The sequence below is a fragment of the Ascaphus truei genome, unplaced genomic scaffold (genome assembly GCF_040206685.1).
Source record: "Ascaphus truei isolate aAscTru1 unplaced genomic scaffold, aAscTru1.hap1 HAP1_SCAFFOLD_713, whole genome shotgun sequence".
Lineage (NCBI taxonomy): Eukaryota > Metazoa > Chordata > Amphibia > Anura > Ascaphidae > Ascaphus > Ascaphus truei.
In genome coordinates this window covers 123,162-142,750 of record NW_027457047.1, presented here as the reverse complement: position 1 = coordinate 142,750, position 19,589 = coordinate 123,162, and the positions used below count along the sequence as shown (strand labels likewise).

The following is a 19,589-nucleotide window of genomic DNA, read 5'->3' as shown; positions in this document are numbered from 1 at the left end:
CCCCCCTGCGCCTCGCCTCACCCCCTGCGCCTCGCCTCGCCCCCTGCGCCTCGCCTCGCCCCCCTGCGCCTCGCCCCCCTGCGCCTCGCCCCCCTGCGCCTCGCCCCCCTGCGCCTCGCCCCCCTGCACCTCGCCCCCCTGCACCTCGCCCCCCTGCACCTCACCCCCCGGCACCTCGCCCCCCCGGCACCTCGCCTCACCCCCCCGGCACCTCGCCTCACCCCCCCTGCACCTCGCCTCACCCCCCCTGCACCTCACCTTACTTTCCCCCCTACACCACACATCATGGCAGTGCAGGCAGCGGGCACAGGAAGTGCCACACGCATGGAGCATGCAGTCCTGAGAGCAGGCTCGAGGGGGAGGAGGAGGGGTAGAGCGGCTCGCGGGAGAGGAGGGGGAGAGCTGGCTCGTGGGAGAGGGGAGGGAGGAGAGCTGGCTCGTGGGAGAGGGGGGGGAAGAGAGCTGGCTCGTGGGAGAGGGGGGGGAAGAGAGCTGGCTCGTGGGAGAGGGGGGGGAGGAGAGCTGACTCGTGGGAGAGGGGGGGAGAGCTGGCTCGCGGTCGGGGGGAAAGCTGGCTCGCGGTCGACGCGAAAGCGGGCTCGCGGGGGGGGGGAGCAGGCTCGCGGTCGATGCGAGAGCAGGCTCGGGAGGGACGGGCCGCGTGTTGTGCAGGCCTGCTGTAGATTTTGCTTATCCCAAAACAATGCATGTGATGAAAGGGACAGACCGGATGGCTGTAATGTGTTCTTTGTCACCCTTGAACAAACTTGATAGGCTGGACAATGTCACTGTCACACATTCATACCTGCTGCAGTGGCATAATGATCCAGTTCTGGTATTTATATTTCCATGTGTTGGTCTGTTAGCAATACTGTAGTATGAAAGAATAACATCTGCAGAAAGACTGGTCTGGCGGATTGTCGCACAGTGACTTGGGGTTAGTCGGTGAGTGGTGTTGCCTGTATTAGGGGAGACCGTTTTTTTTTTGTTTTGTTTTAATTCAAATTTTTTGCAGATTTATTAAATTCCACAATCTTTCAAAAACCATGTAACTATTTTATGTATAATCATAGTATAAGTGTATATCAACATTATAAGTAACAATAACTAGATCAAGAAGGAAATTAACATAATACTAATGGGGAAAAGAAAACAAACACAAAGTAAAAAAACTGTTCGGAGAGCGCTGGACAGAGATATACATAGAGGTAGAGAGTAGTTGAACAATCTCCCCTCCCCTCCCCCCCCCCACCCCCCGCCTCCCATTTCAACAAATTTATTGACTCTAATAGGACAATTCAGGCAGCCATAATGTCCCCCCCCCCCCCCCCCCCCCTCTGAGAATCATAGTATGGGAACCAGACTTTGTAATTTCTGTGTATTTGATATTTAAGGGAATACGTTAGTTTCTCTGTTTATTATAATTCCATCCACCCATTTTGGCAATTCCTCCATAGTTGGAACTGTTCATTGGAACATGGTTCTTTTCCATGTCCTGGCTAATATATTTTGGGCCACAAATAGGAGGTGCCTAATCAGGGCTTCGGTATGTCTAGGCATTCCTGCTTCCATCACCCAAAGTCCAAGGAGCGCATTTTTAGGTTGAAAAAGGTTGTGTTGTTTTTCATTTCCCCTCTCAGAAAAGTTTTTTTCATAGAGGCATTAACTCTGGGACATCTCCGCCACATATGTAACTCATCTGCTCTCTCTCCACACACATTCATCTGACCAGGCTGCAGATGGACTAAGTTTACGGGGGTAAAATACATTCCTTACAATATTATATGCCCTGTTTCAGTTAGTGACGTAGAAACAAAAGTTCTATGTAATTGTGCCCATATGTTTTTATCCAACTCCCAGCCAATGTCGGAATGCCAGGCATTTAGCACAGAGGTTGTATCTCGTCTAAAAGACAAGGCGGTTCATTTTGGATCTTAGATAAGATATGTGTAAGTGTTTCACTAAATAATATACAGCGGTGTGAAAAAGAAAGTACACCCTCTTTGGATTCTATGGTTTTACATATCAGGACATAATAACAATCATCTGTTCCTTAGCAGGTCTTAAAATGAGGTAAATACAACCTCAGATGAACAACAACACGCCATATTACACCGTGTCATGATTTATTTAACAAAAATAAAGCCCCCTGCCGGCAGTTCCCCTCTCTCCGCCCCCTCCCCCCCATACGTCGGCATCATGACGTCACATGACCTCGCGGCATAATTTGACGCTGCGTTGCCATGGCGATGCGTCTAAGAAGGCGGCGGAGCTGAGGTAAGTGCAGGTTACAGAGGCCTTCGTCGCTTCCCCGCTGTAAACCCCGCGCTGCCCGAAGTCAGTCTCGGCGCGCCCCCCCCAGTTTGCACACCGCTATTGTAACCCTCCCTTCCCAGCTCTTAGGGAGATTACATCGGGGTTATGTATGGCTTCTCCACATGGGTTACCTTGACTCGGTGCCGGATTCAGGCTGCAGGGCGATGAGGTATCAAGGATGTGGGATAAGGGGCGCCAGGAACTTTTATTCGGATCCCCAGGCATGGGGACCGCACACCACACTTTAAACAACGTATGTTTCTTTAGTTCTTTGTTGTAATCAATGCATTACGTGCTTCCATGAATGCCCACTCTTAATTCTTAGAGGGAGGTGTCACGGTAACTTGTGATAGGATATAATATACACAAATATCTGGGTTGAATTGAACACGACTTAGATATAATAAAGATAGTTTATTCCTTAGGTGAACACACAAGATGATACAGATAACAGACAAGATATAGCACTTAGGGGTTGGATAATGAAGCAATCAGGTACAGGATTGGCAATTTATACAGCAATCAGGCATCAAGTAGTTGGTAAAATCAAAGATACTGGGCATAGGGCTGACACTGGTTTTTATGTGTATTGTATGTCTTTATTTATATAGCGCCAAAAGTGTACTCAGCGCTTCACAAAGAATACAGTACAGGGAATTAAAATCATACAGTAAGTGCAGCAAAATCAGAGAATAGGAAAGGAAATCCCTGCCCCGAAGAGCTTACAATCTAAGAGGTATGGTGGGAGACTTACAGAGACAGCACTTATTCCCTCACCTACTGTGTATGGCAGTGCTTGGCCACAGTGGGTGGTAGGAGTGGCTGAGTGTGGGACACTAACCATGAGTGCAGGCTAATACGTGATTTCAGTCCTATACCTTGACATTGAGTGCAAGTCATTGGAGGACAATTATCTGCACCCAATCCTTTCTTGCCAGCTAGCGTGGGAACATTATTAGATCATGCCCCCCAGCTAGTCGGCACATGCGTATTTCTGGCCATTGGGGTCTCATTTCTTTAGCCCCACACAAAAGTCAGGGCGCCTACAAGTCTACCAGACTTGGATCTGGCCAGGAAACCCTTTGTCTGTAGGTGTGAATTACAGCACTTACAGACCACTCAAGTCCTGCGTTTCTCCGCCCTAATGTATACAGCCAGAGTGGCTGAGCCTTTGATCAGGGGGTCTGTTGTAGACAATTGGTCGCCCCCCTGAGCATTTACATTAAACAGAGCCAGTACTTTTCGCGGGCTTTTATCCCCGCTTTGAAATACTGTACAGTTCTTAATACATATATATATTAAAATAATCCGTTCGGCTGGGCCGAGCGGGCCGAAACTTGCCAGACCCTCATGCCGGAGGAGACTCTCCATGGTGGCCAAGTTTCAGCTCGTTGCGACTCACCGGACCGGAGATACAAAATTACAGTTTAAAAGCCCTTTTGGAACACGAGGCTTTTTTCCGCCATGCAAGTCAATGGCAGAAACCCAAACTTTGCAATTACCCTGACTCCGTTCTGTTGCCCTGAGAGGATCGGTATTTGCCATGCAATCCTGCCGGAACTAGGACTACATGGTGGCCGAATCTCAGCCCTCTAGGTTGAACAGAACCGGAGTTATGGGTTCTGGGTTTCTGCTCATTCCGACTTAGCCGTTTTCACTCGCGGCTCTTACCTCCGCCATTAGAGTCAATGGCGTGACCCTCGTGGCGAGCGCGACCCTTTACGGGGGTCCTTAATTCTCGGACCCGGTGGTGGTCGAGTGTGGGGGTTCCTAGGGTCTAGGGACAAAAAGAATTTTATTCCTGGGTGCCCTAGAACCGAAGTTTCCCACGCCAATTGTATTTGAACTTGACCTAATGTGATCAAAAGCTCTTTTTTAGATATTGTATCCACTTCTGCGGTCTGCGGTTTGGATGGCTGCCAACCCGTTCCTGGAGGTTGGCTTCGAGGAATCCCCATTGAAATGAATGGCTCCATTGACTTACAATGGGGAACCGCCGCTCCTCCTCTCGGGCGCCACCTGCAGGTCTTCTACTGAAACAAGCCCAAATCGCCGGGTTCGCCATAGGATTGTATGGAGCTGCAATGGCGACCTATGGAGAGCTGCAAAATGGAGCCTGCAAAGGCGGGAAAATGGAACAAAGGGCTATAATCACTTCCTAACTATTAACCCTACTCCCGAACGGATCCCAGTGTGAGTGTTGGTGCAGTAACTATGTTTCCTCATTTTATTTAAAGATATATATATTTTGAGGCAGGAACAGGAAGGAGAGGAATTAAGTATCCAAATTTAGATAGGTTAGTCATTTGCCCCCACCAGATCAACAGAATCCACTTCCAAGTACAGGCATACCCCGCTTTAAGTACACTCACTTTAAGTACACTCGCGAGTAAGTACATATCGTCCAATAGGCAAACGGCAGCTCGCGCATGCGCCTGTCATCACGTCCTGAACAGCAATACCGGCTCCCTACCTGTACCGAAGCTGTGCACAAGCGGGGAGACTATAGAGCCTGTTACATATGCGTTATTTACATCAGTTATGCACGTATATGACGATTGCAGTACAGTACATGCATCGATAAGTGGGAAAAGGTAGTGCTTCACTTTAAGTACATTTTCGCTTTACATACATGCTCCGGTCCCATTGCGTACGTTAATGCGGGGTATGCCTGTATCCAACAATGCACCCAGATCAGTGAGTGCCTTGTTATATAGTTAATTTTGTATAATCTTTGCTGGGACAGAAACCTCAAGATGGGTGATATAATTTACGTCAGACGGGAACAAGATCTCTGATGGGTAGTTTGAGGGGAGGGGGGGAGGGAGCCCAATCAGCTTAGATTTTGTATGAACAATCTTATGCCCCGCCTCCTCACACAACATGTGGTATTTTAAAACTCCACATTAACAACTGAAGCACCAGATGGATTAAAATACATAATAGCTCATGATATTATCATGACATTCACTTTTTCTTTTGGGCCAGCACTAGCTATCTTCTCTGCCTTTGTGATTACATGTAGCACTTTGCTCATCTTTACCACCACCCCTATCTCGATATCAAATAGCCTATTTTATATCTATTTTACTGATTGTGTAGGTTTTATGTCTGTCTAACCGTTTCCTTATCCGATAGGGAACACTTACACCTATCTTAGGATATGATATTTTAGTAGGCATTTATTTTAGTAAAAGTTAGGTTTTATTCTGTATCCATTATCTCATTATTTTCATAAAGGGTACTAGTGGTTGAGGGTCTTTTCCTCTATGGCTACATTTTGATTATCCCTTCATGCATCTTGACTGTCTAAAAAAGCTGGAGGCTAATGTCTATAATTATCTTGGGATGCTGTTGAATTAAGCCCATTGAGTGGTTCTCTTGTTTCTTTAACCACTTGCTCATTGTGTCTGCAGTATTGTGTATTTTCCCTCCCAATTTGCCTCCGTAATTTGTATTACCGTATAAGAGAGTAGGGTGTCTGTATTCAGTTTCTTGGGTTGAGCCATATTTTGGGCTGCAAACCGCATGTATTTTGACACCTGTTCTTGGAGCTGTTTCACAAACAGATCATTATGAACTACCTCTTTCACAGGAGTAGAGACTGGTTGGTCTGCCGATTGTCTGAGATTCATCTCTCTACCTTGTACCTTTGTTATAAACTGGTATCGGATTATCCGTGGGCTTCTACTTGCGCTCCCCCTAATGGCTATTAGAATGTCTGGATGGTGAAATAACCAATTTTTACCTGATTTGATTACCAGCTTCCTCAACTTTTCCTTAAGGGTACGATTCATATGCTCCATCATCCCTGATGACTGGGGGTGGTTAGGGAAACTGTACTGGATCCCCAACAAGGTGCACACCTCTTTTAGTATCTACCCCGTAATGTGGGTTCCCTAATCACTCTTCATTACTTTAGGGAACCCCGTCTGGAGAACACATGTTCTCAGAGAGCTCTACCTGTACTCTTAGCATTGTCTTTCTTTACAGTAAAGGCCTCTACCCATTTGGAAAAGATGTCCACACTCACCAATAGATACTAGTATCCTGGAGTGGTAAGGAGCGGTCCTATAAAATCAATTTAAAGAGGACACTATGGTTTCTCGGCCACCTGAACTTTGGCCAGTAAAGGTGGACCTCAGTATCCGACTGCCCAATTTCCGTCGAATGCCTTATTGGACTCCAGTCCACTGGACGCATTGTTCGACGTCGGAACTGCTTATCCAACACTCACCGCCGTGGTTTAACATGGTCCGCAATCCGACAGTCCGTTAGCGGACAGCGGTTTGCGGGACGCATTACGTCGGATAAGCAAGGACCGGCTGTAGAAACTCTGTACCTTTTTGGTCTAGCGGTCAAAGTGCCAGAGCACTTACCCTTTTCCCTCCCCTTCCCACATTGATATCCAAAGGTCCAATAGACAAGGTAAATCGTGTGGGTAAAGGGGACATTGCTGTCTTGTTCCACGGGTCAACTTGAAATATGTAGTTTTAGGAGGTCACCGTGTGGTGGAAGGGACAGACTCCATGGTCCATAGGTAGATATTGTGTGTGACTGCAGTGAGAGGTATAGTCATTGTAGGTCCTTCATGTCTGTGGCACCTTGTCGGGGTGGGCGCAATCTCCATGACCCATAGATCCCTTCTGTCTGTCCCTCCAACAACAACACAGTTACACAGACTAGATGAGATGCAGGTCCTCCCGTCTGTGTCCACCTGCAGTGGGAGGGGCAGACCTGATGAGCAGCAGGTCCCTTCTGTCTGTGTCACCGAGTGACCCTGCAATGAAAGGGACAAATGTTAATCCTTTGAGTGCCAGAAGATCAACGGCAGTTGTTCGGGATATCAACCACGTGAACACCCTGGGTAGCAATTGATGATCAGCAAGTCCCTTTTGACTGTCATCCTGCAGTGGGAGGAGGGACAGACTGGATGAGCACCAGGTCCCCTTTGTCTGTGTCACTGTCACCCTGCAGTGTGATTTTTTTTTTTCCCCCATCAGTCCCTCTCTGTGTGTGCTCCGCAGGTACGTGTTGGAGTGCTGTGTGTGTGGCATTATATACCGGAGCCGGCAGTACTGGTACGGAAACAGAGACCCTGATGGATCCATCGTGCGACAAGAGGTGCGACACGTCTGGTCTGGGGTACGTAGTACATGTAACTTGAGCCTCAATACACCCTCCAGGGAGAGAAGTTTGTAGGGAGTAATAAATACCAGATATGGGCAACTTTCTCATGTATGTGCGTGTGAGATGTTGCAGCGATTTATAGCAGGGGTGTAGCAGACATTAAAGCACAAACGTCCAATCCCCGCAGTATATTGTATTGTATGTCTTTATTTATAAATAACCTTGTATAACGTGTGGGTCTATGTGAGTTTGCGTGTGAAGATCTTTCTGTATCTTTATCTGTGTGTCTATCATTGTGTCAATGTGTGTATAATGCACATATCATTGTGCTTGTATGTATAGTATTATAATGTGTGTTTTGTCAGGACATAAGTATGCGTGGCAGTGGTTAAAGAGCATTACGGCTCAAACGCTAGAAATGGCAGAGGGCACCATTACCCCCTTCACTGCCAGATGGAACAGCATTGCTTAAAGCTGCAGTTCAGTCAATATCCTGCACGTGTTTTTTTTAATAAATCAGTTCTGTAGTAAGAAAAAATACATTTAGCATTTTCTGTTTTTAAAAAAACAACTTTGAAAGACCAATTTTCTTGTATTCTATTTTAACAGCCATTTGCTAAGGCACTGCTCCTTCATGTCCTGTCACAAGCCCTGGCACACCCCTTTGTCAGCCCTGCCGTCCCTCTAGCACATGTCAATGCAGGAGTGCTCATGAATATTCATGAGCTTCCACTGAGTGACAGAAGCAGAGGAAAAACATCCCATATCTAAAGATTATGCCAAATTTCGCCGATGAATACATGGAGAACGAATTGAGCTGCAGCTATACAGTTCTTTAGGTAATTAGAGATTGCACACATGAAACTATTGAAGTAAAAAAATAAATAAAAAAAAAAAAAAAAAGACTGAACTGCAGCTTTAACATGCTATTATACCGCTGTGCATGTTACATCTGCATGTTCTTTTGATCTGCATTTTGTTGCGTTGCTGTGCGTGTTGTTAGAAAACAAAAGAAAGAGGTGAGCGCTGACAGAGGAACACAAATAGACAATACTAAAAGTGCTGTGCATAAAAACAAAACGAAGGTCAGGTCTCACAGGACATGGCTGATATCGTCAATCACTTGTGTGGACTCCCAGTGTGACGCCTCTTCGAACACAGTGTTGCGGTCACATGTGGATTAGGCTAAGGCCCCGCTGGTTTGCCCGCCTTGCCTCCTGGCGGCGTGTGCATGGTACTTCACTGCGGTCTTTGGGGAGCCGTTTTTAGGCGTGGGGGCGTGGCCAAAATGGGTCGGGTGGGTGATTCAATGACGTGTTTGTCCATGTCCCCGGGAAGATGACTGAACTTGTGTCTTAACATATCCCTCCCTCCAGAAGCCTGCCCCGAATGCCCCAATTCTTGTGGCCTGATCAATGTAACTAATAAAGACTGCATCCCCTCTCAGTACAACACACGCATATAGACGTGCGCACAAACATGTAGAACTGCATTGAGAGAAGGATCCACCCCATGCCGGCGATCTCCCCTCCTCATTGGCACCCTGGCGCACCACGTGACGCGTCGCCGCTCGGGATCACAATCCTCTTGCACCCCCTGCTGGCTGACGCGTCGCAGTTCGCAGGGAGCCTGGGTGCGAGGAGGGACTGGGGCCGACTAGGGAGGAAGTAAGGAGCTGGTGAGTGGCGCGCGCGCCGCCGGACGCAGCAGGATGCAGCGGGACCCAAGCCTAAGAGAAATGATTGACGGATAGTGTAGGTTGTAAAACAGTGTATTGGCAGTATAGACAGAAGTCTAAATCACACTCACATTTAAAACCTCACAAGCGGGCATTGTAAGAACAGCGGGTGCCGGCCGAGGGGTGGGTCAGGTCTTGCTGATATTCTGGGGGTCTCTGAGGCGGTGTCCGTTGCTCATATTGGGGAACTGACGCGCAGTCTGTCCCCCAAACACTCCGGCGTAGCTGCCTCTCCTCCCGTCCAATCGATACAGCCGACGTGATGATGCTGACGCTCAAACTCCCATCAGGCGCTCCGCTCAAACTCTCGCTTCGTCAGGAGTTAAAACTGTGTGTTGTTAGGCCGAGTTCAGGGTGGATGCTACGCCGCGAGCGTCCGTGCGCGCCTCCGCCACGCGCTCCTGCAGCCCAGCGATCTGTGCCTTGGCTACAGAAGTTGGGTTGCAGCGTTTGGGGGGGGGGGGGGACGAATGTGTCACGGAGCTGGTTCGCTGGAGCAGCTCACGTGACACGACTGCAGCCCCAAAAATCATTTTGGGTTGTAGCGGCAAAAAGTAGCAGCGTCAACGCTGTCCTTTGCCGCCGGTGGAGTTTTCAGTTTGAAAACTCCCACGAACAACCCGAAATTGCGACGGACGTGCGCACGTCGCGTAGCAGCCACCCTGAACACGCAGCTCTAAATAGCTCTACCAGCGTCCGCTGTCCATGACGCAGTCTGGGAAATGCAGTTATAAAACGGAGCTGCAATATATTAGCAAGAAGACGCACGTTTATCCCTTTTGTTGTTAGCGGGTCCTGCAACGGTTTGCTCCAGGCCTCCCTGTCATTGAAAGGGTTAAAAATCCCCAGCATAATGCCAAATCGGGCCTTTCACCAGCTCCACGTGTGGGCAGAGGGAGAATGTCTCCTGTGCTTTACCCCGCAGAGCGAGGCCTTGTCTGCAGACCATCACAACGCAGCCCAGCGCGTGCTAGACGGGGTGAACGTGGTCATCCAGTCAGTGAGCGAGTACAGCGCACGGCCTACTCACGCCGTCACCTCCTGGCTGACAGACCGGGCGGCTCCCTCGTACTGGAGACCGAACGCTCAGATCACAGTAAGTGCCTCTCTCAGGCTCCTGTACAGGAGGGTGTGACGCTGCTCTCCCTGCGCTGGAGGAACTTGCAGTCGCACTGATTGAAATGAAGCTGCTCTCTTCTCCAGCGCTGGGAAGCGAATTCCATATGGAATGAGAACCTTTATCGTGTTATCTTAACTATTTACCACTCATTAGCTACGATAAAAATAAATTCCCTTGATATATAACTATATAAATGTTCTCTGTGTGTGTATGTATCTCTATGTAATCTATCTCTCGTCTACATATCCATCTGTCTATATCTCTCAAAACTCTATCCATATCTATCTGTATCGATCTCATGTATACCTATCTCTATCGCTATCTATCTATCGCTATCTATCTATACCTATCTCTATATATCTCTCTATCGCGATCTATCTATACCTAGCTCTATATATCTCTATCTCTATCGCTATCTATCTATACCTATCTCTATATATCTCTCTATCGCTATCTATCTATATCGATCTCTATATGATTCTATAGCTCGATCTATAGCTCTATCTTTATATATCTTGATCTATTTCTGTGTGTGTATACACACTCACATACATACATACATACATACATACATATCAGTATCTCGAAAGCATTTCGTTAGCCACAGAACGGTATCGTCTATTCGTTTTTGATTATATATATATATATAATGTGTGTGTATATAATATATATATATATATAGAGAGAGAGAGTGATCCAGATCACTTGTGAGCAAATTCACGTCACCCACCATTATTTATATATATATATATATATACATACACACACACACATACACACACACACGTGTATTTATATACACACACACACACGTGTATATATACACACACAAACACACGTGTATATATACACACACACACACACACACGTATATATACACACACACACAACAGGGCACTCACTAATGGACAAAAGAAAAAACTGGGTAAATACTGACCGTGGAACGGGTAAAGGCACAAAAGAGGACAGTTATGGTGTGCTCCATGTAACAATGATCTTTCAGACAAAAGGTGACACGTGTGCTCATTTGCATGTCATTTCCCAGAATCCCTTGCTGCAGTGGGAGCGCTGTATACTGGGGATAATGGTGAAAGGCAGGGTGCAGACCTGTCTAAGACATGTGAATGTGCTCACAAGTGATCTTTTTATTTACTATATGCTATACGGTGGAGGTTTCTTTTTGCCTTTTTCACCCACCATAACTTAATATATATATATATATATATATATATATATATATATATATATATAGTGCAGAGTGACCTAGGCGCACCGTGAAAAAGTAAGGGAAAAAAGGAGGGGACAATGACCATAGAGTAGTAGTACGTCTATATAATTGGTAATATTACGTGCTAAGAAATGCACGTACAATACATGGAAGATTGTAGAACTTGCAAAATAGAATTGTTCAAAAACACTGAAAACTTGGACTGAAGTATGACCAGATTCTTTAAACCAGTTTGGTAACTTCTGGATCCTTCGGACTGTTTGCACTGTAAATATCTTCATATATTGTCCAATGTTCTTGAACAATTCTGTTTTCCGAGTTGTACAATCCTCCATGTTTTGGAAGTGCATTAATTAGCACATACTGGACCATTATTAATTATATACACCTACTTCTCTCTGTCCCCGCCCCCCCCCCCCCCTTTTTTTTTCTTTCTCTTTCCTGGTGCGGCTAGGTCATTCTACCCAGTGTAATCTACTTGGCGCTTGCGGAGTCGTGGACCTTTTTGGCAGCAAAGATTAGGAAAAGTATTGCCACGATTGGTTAACACTTGTTTATATATAGTGATAAATTATATCTTATATATTATATTTGTGTCATTATACACAGGTGGTAATTGCATATTGTTTGCGATTTTTATATATATATATATTTCCGCTCTGTAGGAGTGTCACGGCTGCAGGCGTCCCTTTGAGGTGGCAGAACGGAGGCATCACTGCAGAGCCTGCGGGGAGGGCTTCTGTCACAACTGCTCCAGCCAGACTCTGCCCGTCCCCCAGAGGGGCTGGGGACCGTCCCCCGTGCGGGTCTGCAAGAAGTGTCACCGTGCCGGGATCGGCAAGGGTACGTGTCACAGCGAGGAAAAGTGGCCAGGAGCTTCAGGGGATAGATTGCCAATAAATGGGCATGTATGTATTCACCCTCCCGCTCCCACAATGAGGGGTCACAAAATGCTGAACAAGGCAAGTACCTCCCTGGCATAAATCTACCAAAAATGCTGGCGGGCTGGATTGGGACAGGCAGTGTTGGGAGTGTATTGCATCGGCTAATAAGTATCCCTGCCAGTCTATGTCCCAGAGTATCCCAACGGTTTAATTTGCACCCCCACAGTGTCTGTATTACTTTCACCTCCATAATACTGGTCATTTTTAATTGTCACATCTCTCTAATACTTCAATGTGGCACGGGGTGGTTTTATGCTGCAGCTGGCTATAACCAGAGGGTGTGGTTGTCTTCACAGCTCCGGCGCCAGAGGATGATGGGAGAGGTTTGCTGCCCCGCAGGGTGACTGAGATGGCTCAGAGCTCGCTGGATATCGTATCCTCTGTGGTGGAATATCCACTTGGTAATGTTACAAAACGCACCCTCCCGGCAAACCATTTTTTCTGTCCAATGTCCCAACCTAATTGGCTGACTTAAACTAATCTAACCGTGCGAAAAGCAAGGATGTGGCTGGTTTTATTTCTTCTTTGTCAGTCAAGTGTTCTCTTTACTCTTCTCCTGTTTTCTGTCGTTGTTGGAGAACCAATAAAGATGATGGGGAGGTGAGAGAGGGGGCTTTGTCTGCACAAACTCTTGTTGAACACACAGTGACAGAAGACAAAAGGGAGCAGCAGAGGAAATCAAAACCCTCCCAAATCTCAGCTCATCGTGGTTACAAAATGATTTCAAAATACTTATGTGTCGGATTTAGGGGGCAAAGCATCAACCACCCAGATGTGACGCCTTAAGCAGGTCACTGCCATGTTGGTCCTGGGAGGGACAGCCTTATAAATATGGTGGAGGTGTATTTATCTTTCCACCATAATCTTACGGTGCACTAAAGATATCAGTAAACACTGTTTCTGAATTATTACTTATAAGAAAAGCAACTTGCAGGTATGAAATGGATTAATAAATGTGCTAAAGTGCACACACAAATCTGTTTTATAGAGGTCATAATGAACAGAAAGGTAAATAAACTAATGAGGCGTCTGAGCAAGTCCAACGTACAAACCAGCAGTTATGACATACGATCTGGATAGGAGAGAGTTAACTCGATCACATGGTTTGCTGTGTAACAACTGTGCTAAATAGTGTCACCGTTTAGCTTCTCTTTATGTTGCTATAAACTCAAACGCAAAGTACCTATCTCTTATGTTGGCTGTTATATTTTTCTGCATGTCTCTAATGTATCTTGAGCCGTCATTGTTGGTGACCCCGGTGACTGGTGAGTGACAGCAGGACAATTTTGATAACATTGGGTAGATACGCTTGTAGGATGTCTGCTGCTCTAAGGCTGAGTCCATAGGACAGTCGGCGCTGAGCCGCGCGGACGGTCCGCGATGAGCCCCGTCATCCTCAATGAGGATGTCTTGTGAGGGGGCTCCCGCGAGCGTGCGCAGGCATGCCGAGGCGCAGGGATTTTCAGCCGACAGCAGAACCTGTTTCTGAGCGCGCTGTCGGCTGAAAACCTCCAATCAGAGCGAAGCAGCGTCAACGGCGCCGTGATGTTGACGTCGGAGCTTCGCGGGCTATTGGCCCGGTGACGTCAGTGCCCCCACCTCACCCGCCTCCCGACCACGCACGCTGGCTCGTCTGCTAGTTCATGCAATTGCTCCTGATTGCCAGACGAGCCTCAGCGTGAGCGCGGAGGAGCGCTGACTGCTAAACTATGGCCGCAGCCTTATTGTGTGTGTGTTTAGAGCAGAGATCCTTCTGTCTTCTGGTAAAGTTGGTCTCTAAACCAAGCTCTTTCCAACATCCCCAGGTCTTGTGAAAGATGCAGCGCGTCCCACCTATTGGGTGTCTGACCAGGAGATTGCCCACTGCCACCAGTGTAATAAGCCCTTCACCCCCAAAATGTCTCGGCACCACTGCAGGGCGTGCGGCCAGGGATTCTGCGACTTGTGCTCCCATCACCGACGCCCAGTTCCGTCCCGCGGGTGGGATCACCCGGTGAGAGTTTGCGGGGCCTGCAGCCAGAAAAAGGAGGAGCTGTGAGGTGGACACCCTTTGTGTAATTGAAAGGCTCAAAAGTCTTATGTAATTTTCATCTCTCATTTAATTAGGTTCATTTGCACTAGTAATAGTCCTGAAGCGGATTGACTTTAGCCTGGCCAATGTCCAGATTATCCGTCTCTGTGCAATTACTTGTGCGGGGAGTGTGAGATAGCCAAAGTCCAGCCTGCATTTCTAACACAACCTCCACAGTTGCTTGCACAGGGAGTGGAAGGGTTATAGCGGTGCAGCTAGGGAACTGTCAAGTTAGAGGCGATACAGCTGAGTGCAAAGGTTAGATCACTACAGGGACTGTGCAGGGAGTGGGAAGGAGGACCGTTCAGCTCTGTGCAAAGATGCTAAAGCATTCAGTAGTTCTCTCTGCATGGAGTACGGGGGGGGGGGGGGTGTTGAAGCCTAGCACATGATATTAGAGAGCGCAGCAGTTTCCTGTGCAGGCAGTGGGAGGCAGTAGAGTTTTTGCACGGGCAAGAATTCAAGCGTGCCAGCGCTGACGGTGGAGCTGTCAATGTAGTATGCAGCTTTTAATGGATTATAACTCATTATAAAAAAGCAAATGAACTGAAATCTCTTTCAAACAGGGCAAGGGACTGTGGAGTTTTAATGGCAATGATGTGGCCGTGTGGCTGCAGTGTTGTGCTCACTCTAGTGATTCCCGTCACTGTTATAACACAGCAGTCTGCAGGCTGGGAAAGAGAATAGCCAGGCGGCTGCAATACGTTGCAGGTGTCCCTGGCAGTGAAGTGGTCAATCTATCAATCATTTCCAACATCAAAGCACTTTACAATGATCCTACGGACATGGGAAATATAGAGTAGAAAGGCAGTGACCGGATTTTAATGTACAGAGTTATATAGCGGCTGATTTAACTTTGCACTTCTCCCAGTAAACAAATACAATGTGAACTTTGCAGTCATTCCCTGCTCCCAGCAGCATGGGCGCAGCGTGAAATCTGAGTGAGGTGCTCACTACACACACATTGTTACAGTATGAAATAGTAATATCAGGTATGGGCACTAATAGTGTAGTCATCTGTGTTGGCATTACAGTGTGTGTGTGTGTGTATCTGTATATATCTATATATATATATGCACACACACACACTCTATAGGGACCTATCAATACAAAAATGTAGAAACGACGTTAGGCATACAGTAGTAAAACATTAATTAACATTGATTAGCATTGGTTAGAATTTAGTTCAGTGGCCATGTTGTTCAATTGCAAGTTGCCATAAGCTTGGTTATGGGATTTATAGGACAGACCTGCACGAAGATACGTGCGTGTGTAATACACGCACACACGCACACACACACATTTACTCATGAGCATACCAAGAAAGTAGTCTTGTCAAAAAAAAAAGTGTGTGTGTATATATATATATATATATATATATATATATATATATATATATACACATATATACATATACACACACACACGCACACATTTATATATTTACACATGAACATACCAATAATTTAGTCTTGTTAAATATATATATATATACATGTATGATGAATCTTCTTTTGTATGTTAATCTCTCCGATGCCCAGGAGCACATTGTGGAAACACTTGATAGCAATGACTAGAGAAGGCATTTAATAGCTGAATTTTTTTACTATCTAGAAATGACGTATTTTGGACCAGGGGGTGTTAATGGCATTGGTGATTACTACAAGCACCCACAAATCTGAAACTGTGTAAATAAACCATTTTTGTTCAAGTAAGATGTGTGCATTATTGTTTTGTTGGCAGTGTGTGATGATCTTGCAGTGCACACTGTTAGTAAGGCCGGGAATTGTTTCCCTTGTGGCACAGCGCTGACTGACCTGTCCGTCACTGCCACAGCCGGTCACAGTGCGCCTGGTGGCAGGTCAGTCAGCGATGCGCCGCAAGGGGTGAGAGTGAGACGGAGCACTCCAGGACTCTGCACACCCATGTTCTTAATTCTGTAGTGTGTGTGTGTGTGTGTGTGTGTGTGTGTGTGTGTGTGTGTGTGTGTGTGTGTGTGTGTGTGTGTGTGTGTGTGTGTGTGTGTGTGTGGTGGTGGTGGAGGAGAAGATCCCCGATAGACCTGGGCCCAGGACGGCAACATTTGGGGGCGGCATACATCTGCGCTGCTGCGCATGCGCATTCAGCAAGCGCCGATCAGGTATGCGCAGCCGGCCAGCACGGATCGCGCATACGACTTACGATCACTTTTAGGCTCCAATATTATTATTATTATTGTTTATTTGCAAAGTGCCAACGTATTCCGCAGTGGGGTACAGACTTGTATAAATTACATAAACAGCATGACCAACAAGCGAAAACAGATACAGAAGATAATGAGCTAGAACAAACAAGCAAATAGCGCACTGCCAGGGAGTCAGGTGGTGAAAATACAAATGTCCCATTTATTTCAGGACATGACTGTAACAAAGTGAGAATATGACGTAAGGGGGGGTCTGACATAACAGCACTGGGATCTAAGCAACCATTTTAAGTCGGCATCCATTTTAGGTTTTGTCTGAGTGAACGGGGTATGAGAATGGACGTTTTGAAAGAGATTTTTGCTTCCAATTTTAAAGTGATAATAAACCACACAGCTAACTGAAAAAAAACCTTGAAGAGAAGAGCAAAAGTGCCAATGTTATGAAAATAAGAGACAGATAGCGCACTGTCTCGCATTCCGAGGGAGGTGCCCATGAAGTCCCGCAGGTAGAGAAAAGGTCAACGGCTTTTATAAGGAATATTAGCTGAGTCATTTCATTTCTAATATGAATCTCATCGTAATGCTTTTAACTCAATGTGTTCATGTTCATATTTTGTTTATCTTCTATGTTTACGTAGTGACGCACAAGCAACCTCGTATAGGGGGCGTGGGTTTAGTATTTTGTGTATAAATAAGGCCTGTATGCCACCATGTCGTTGGGAGAGTTTTATTTTGAAACTCTCCTCTGCGTGTGCACCGTACACTGCAATAAACTTATTTGTCATTCTGCAATAAAAATTAAAAAAAGAAAGAATTGCCGGCGCCAAAACAGTCCATTAAATGATTGCAATAGAAACCAAACCGTCTTAAAATGTCCCAGAAATGTCCTTGGATATACAGGCAGTGCAGGGATCAACGGGCGGCTCACACCAAATGAAAGTGTAATATGTGAAAAGAAGAAAAACAGATTATGGTGCAGTACGCCAAATTGGTTGACATAAAACCACGACAAACATACACACAACAGACAAAACACACAGTGACAACAAACACTAGCAAAGCTATTGTCCTAATAAAAAGCTATTTAATCACAACAAAATAAAATAATAAGTTCCAGAGGGTACAGCACTGGAGTCCAGAGGGGTAAAAATTGAAACCATACTTACAGGACATAAAACGTTAAAGGGCAGTGTGGCTGAAGATTGCACCAGTGCTCCTCAAGACTGCTGACCGTGGCTCCTTGCAAGAGTTCCCTCTTGGTAGGGGTGGATGGTGAGTAGGACGAAAACCGGAACTTCCGGGTGGATGAGACGTCACACGCTGCGGTGTAACGCGATCAACGCTCCTCTCTCCTCTCCTTGTAGCCTTCACGATTGCCAACCAATACCCAATAACTGCTGACCGGTAACCACCAGTAACCTCCACAACGACAGCTCTAAAAACGGAATGATCTCCCAATGCGTTTCATGCGCATGCGCGCACTTCTACAGGGGGTGAAGCCTGCCCTGACACACCACAGTTTATATACATTGTGTCATCATTTCTAATTGGCTAATTGAATGGCATGAGTTAATTTAACCCTTCAATTGCCATAGTCAGGGCTTTACAACATCAAGCCTTGCTAAACATACAATACATTAAACATACATAGAAACATAACAAAATTAAAACATTAAAAATTGAGTTTTAAAATATGGTATTAAAAAAAAAATAAACAAAGAAGCTAGCAGAAAATGAACTCAATGACATATCGTAGAAAGGCTTTTAATTCGAAGTCTATGTTCAGCCCTCTTGGGGACAGTGTTTTTAGTTCATAGATCCAGTATGCTTCACGCATACTGGCCTGTTTTAATCTATTCCCACCTCTTAAATTAGGCTGAACCACTTTGATGGCCTGACATTTTAAATCTTTAGGATTTTTATTATGACACGAGAAAATGATGAGAGACACTATGTGTGACTAATCCTTTCTTAATGTTATAAATGTGCTCATAAATGCGTCTCTGGAAGGTTCTCCCAGTTCAGCCAACATACTGCAAGCCACAAGGGCATTGAAGCAAGTATATTACAAAAGTAGAATGGCAGTTTATAAATGTCTTAATGGGATACCTTCCAGAGGTTACATTAGATGTAAAATGTTTAGCATTCACACTATAAGAGCAAGCCACACATTTCGCACAAGTGAAAAATCCTTTTGGCCCCCCCTGTCTGCTTCTGTTTCTGTTGCTTTACCGGACAGCTCGGGGCTAATTTAGATTTTAAGTTATTAGCCTTTGAGAATATAATTTGGGGTTTCTTTGGGAGAATGTCCGCCAATGTATCATCTTTTAACAGGATGGGCCAATATTTATTTATAATCTGTTTTATTTTGGGAGCCATCTCGTTATATTGGGTAATAAAAGCAACTTTATTATTACATTTTTCTTTTGTTTCTTTTTTCTTATTATTATATTTGAGTAAAGTATCTGTCTCTATTTCGGTAACTTGTTCGAATGCCTCATCTAAGAGACTCTCTGGATACTTTCTCTCAATAAATTTATTTTTTAGGTCTTTGGCCTGCATTTTAAAAGTCTCATCCTCAGAGCAGTTGCGTTTAAGACGCACCAGCTGACCCTTAGGGGTATTGCGCAGCCACTGGGAGTTATGCTGGCTATCTGCACGTACATAGTTATTACCTGTACTGGCTTAAAAAAGGTCCTAGTGTGGAGTGTGTTTTAATGAATATAAATGTGCAAATCCAAAAAATCAATGTGCTCAGTGCTATAATTGCAAGTGAATTTGAGGTTGTGATGGTTACTATTTAAATAAGTGCAAAAGTCACTTAGTGAGGCTTGGTCTTCCAGACCAAACAAAAAACACA

General features: G+C 45.7%; 1 protein-coding gene across 1 annotated transcript in view; it reads left to right on the top strand.

Annotated features, from left to right (window-relative positions):
- The window catches only part of LOC142486030 (zinc finger FYVE domain-containing protein 1-like), a 64,116-nt gene extending 47,854 nt beyond the window's left edge, over positions 1–16,262 (top strand). The window contains exons 7-11 of the mRNA XM_075584687.1: positions 7,344–7,461; positions 10,110–10,280; positions 12,198–12,375; positions 12,773–12,877; positions 14,282–16,262. Of these exons, the coding sequence (XP_075440802.1) occupies positions 7,344–7,461; positions 10,110–10,280; positions 12,198–12,375; positions 12,773–12,877; positions 14,282–14,514 (805 nt within the window). The 3' untranslated portion in view covers positions 14,515–16,262. The remainder of the gene's footprint in view (positions 1–7,343; positions 7,462–10,109; positions 10,281–12,197; positions 12,376–12,772; positions 12,878–14,281) is intronic.
- Positions 16,263–19,589: the final 3,327 nt, after the last annotated feature.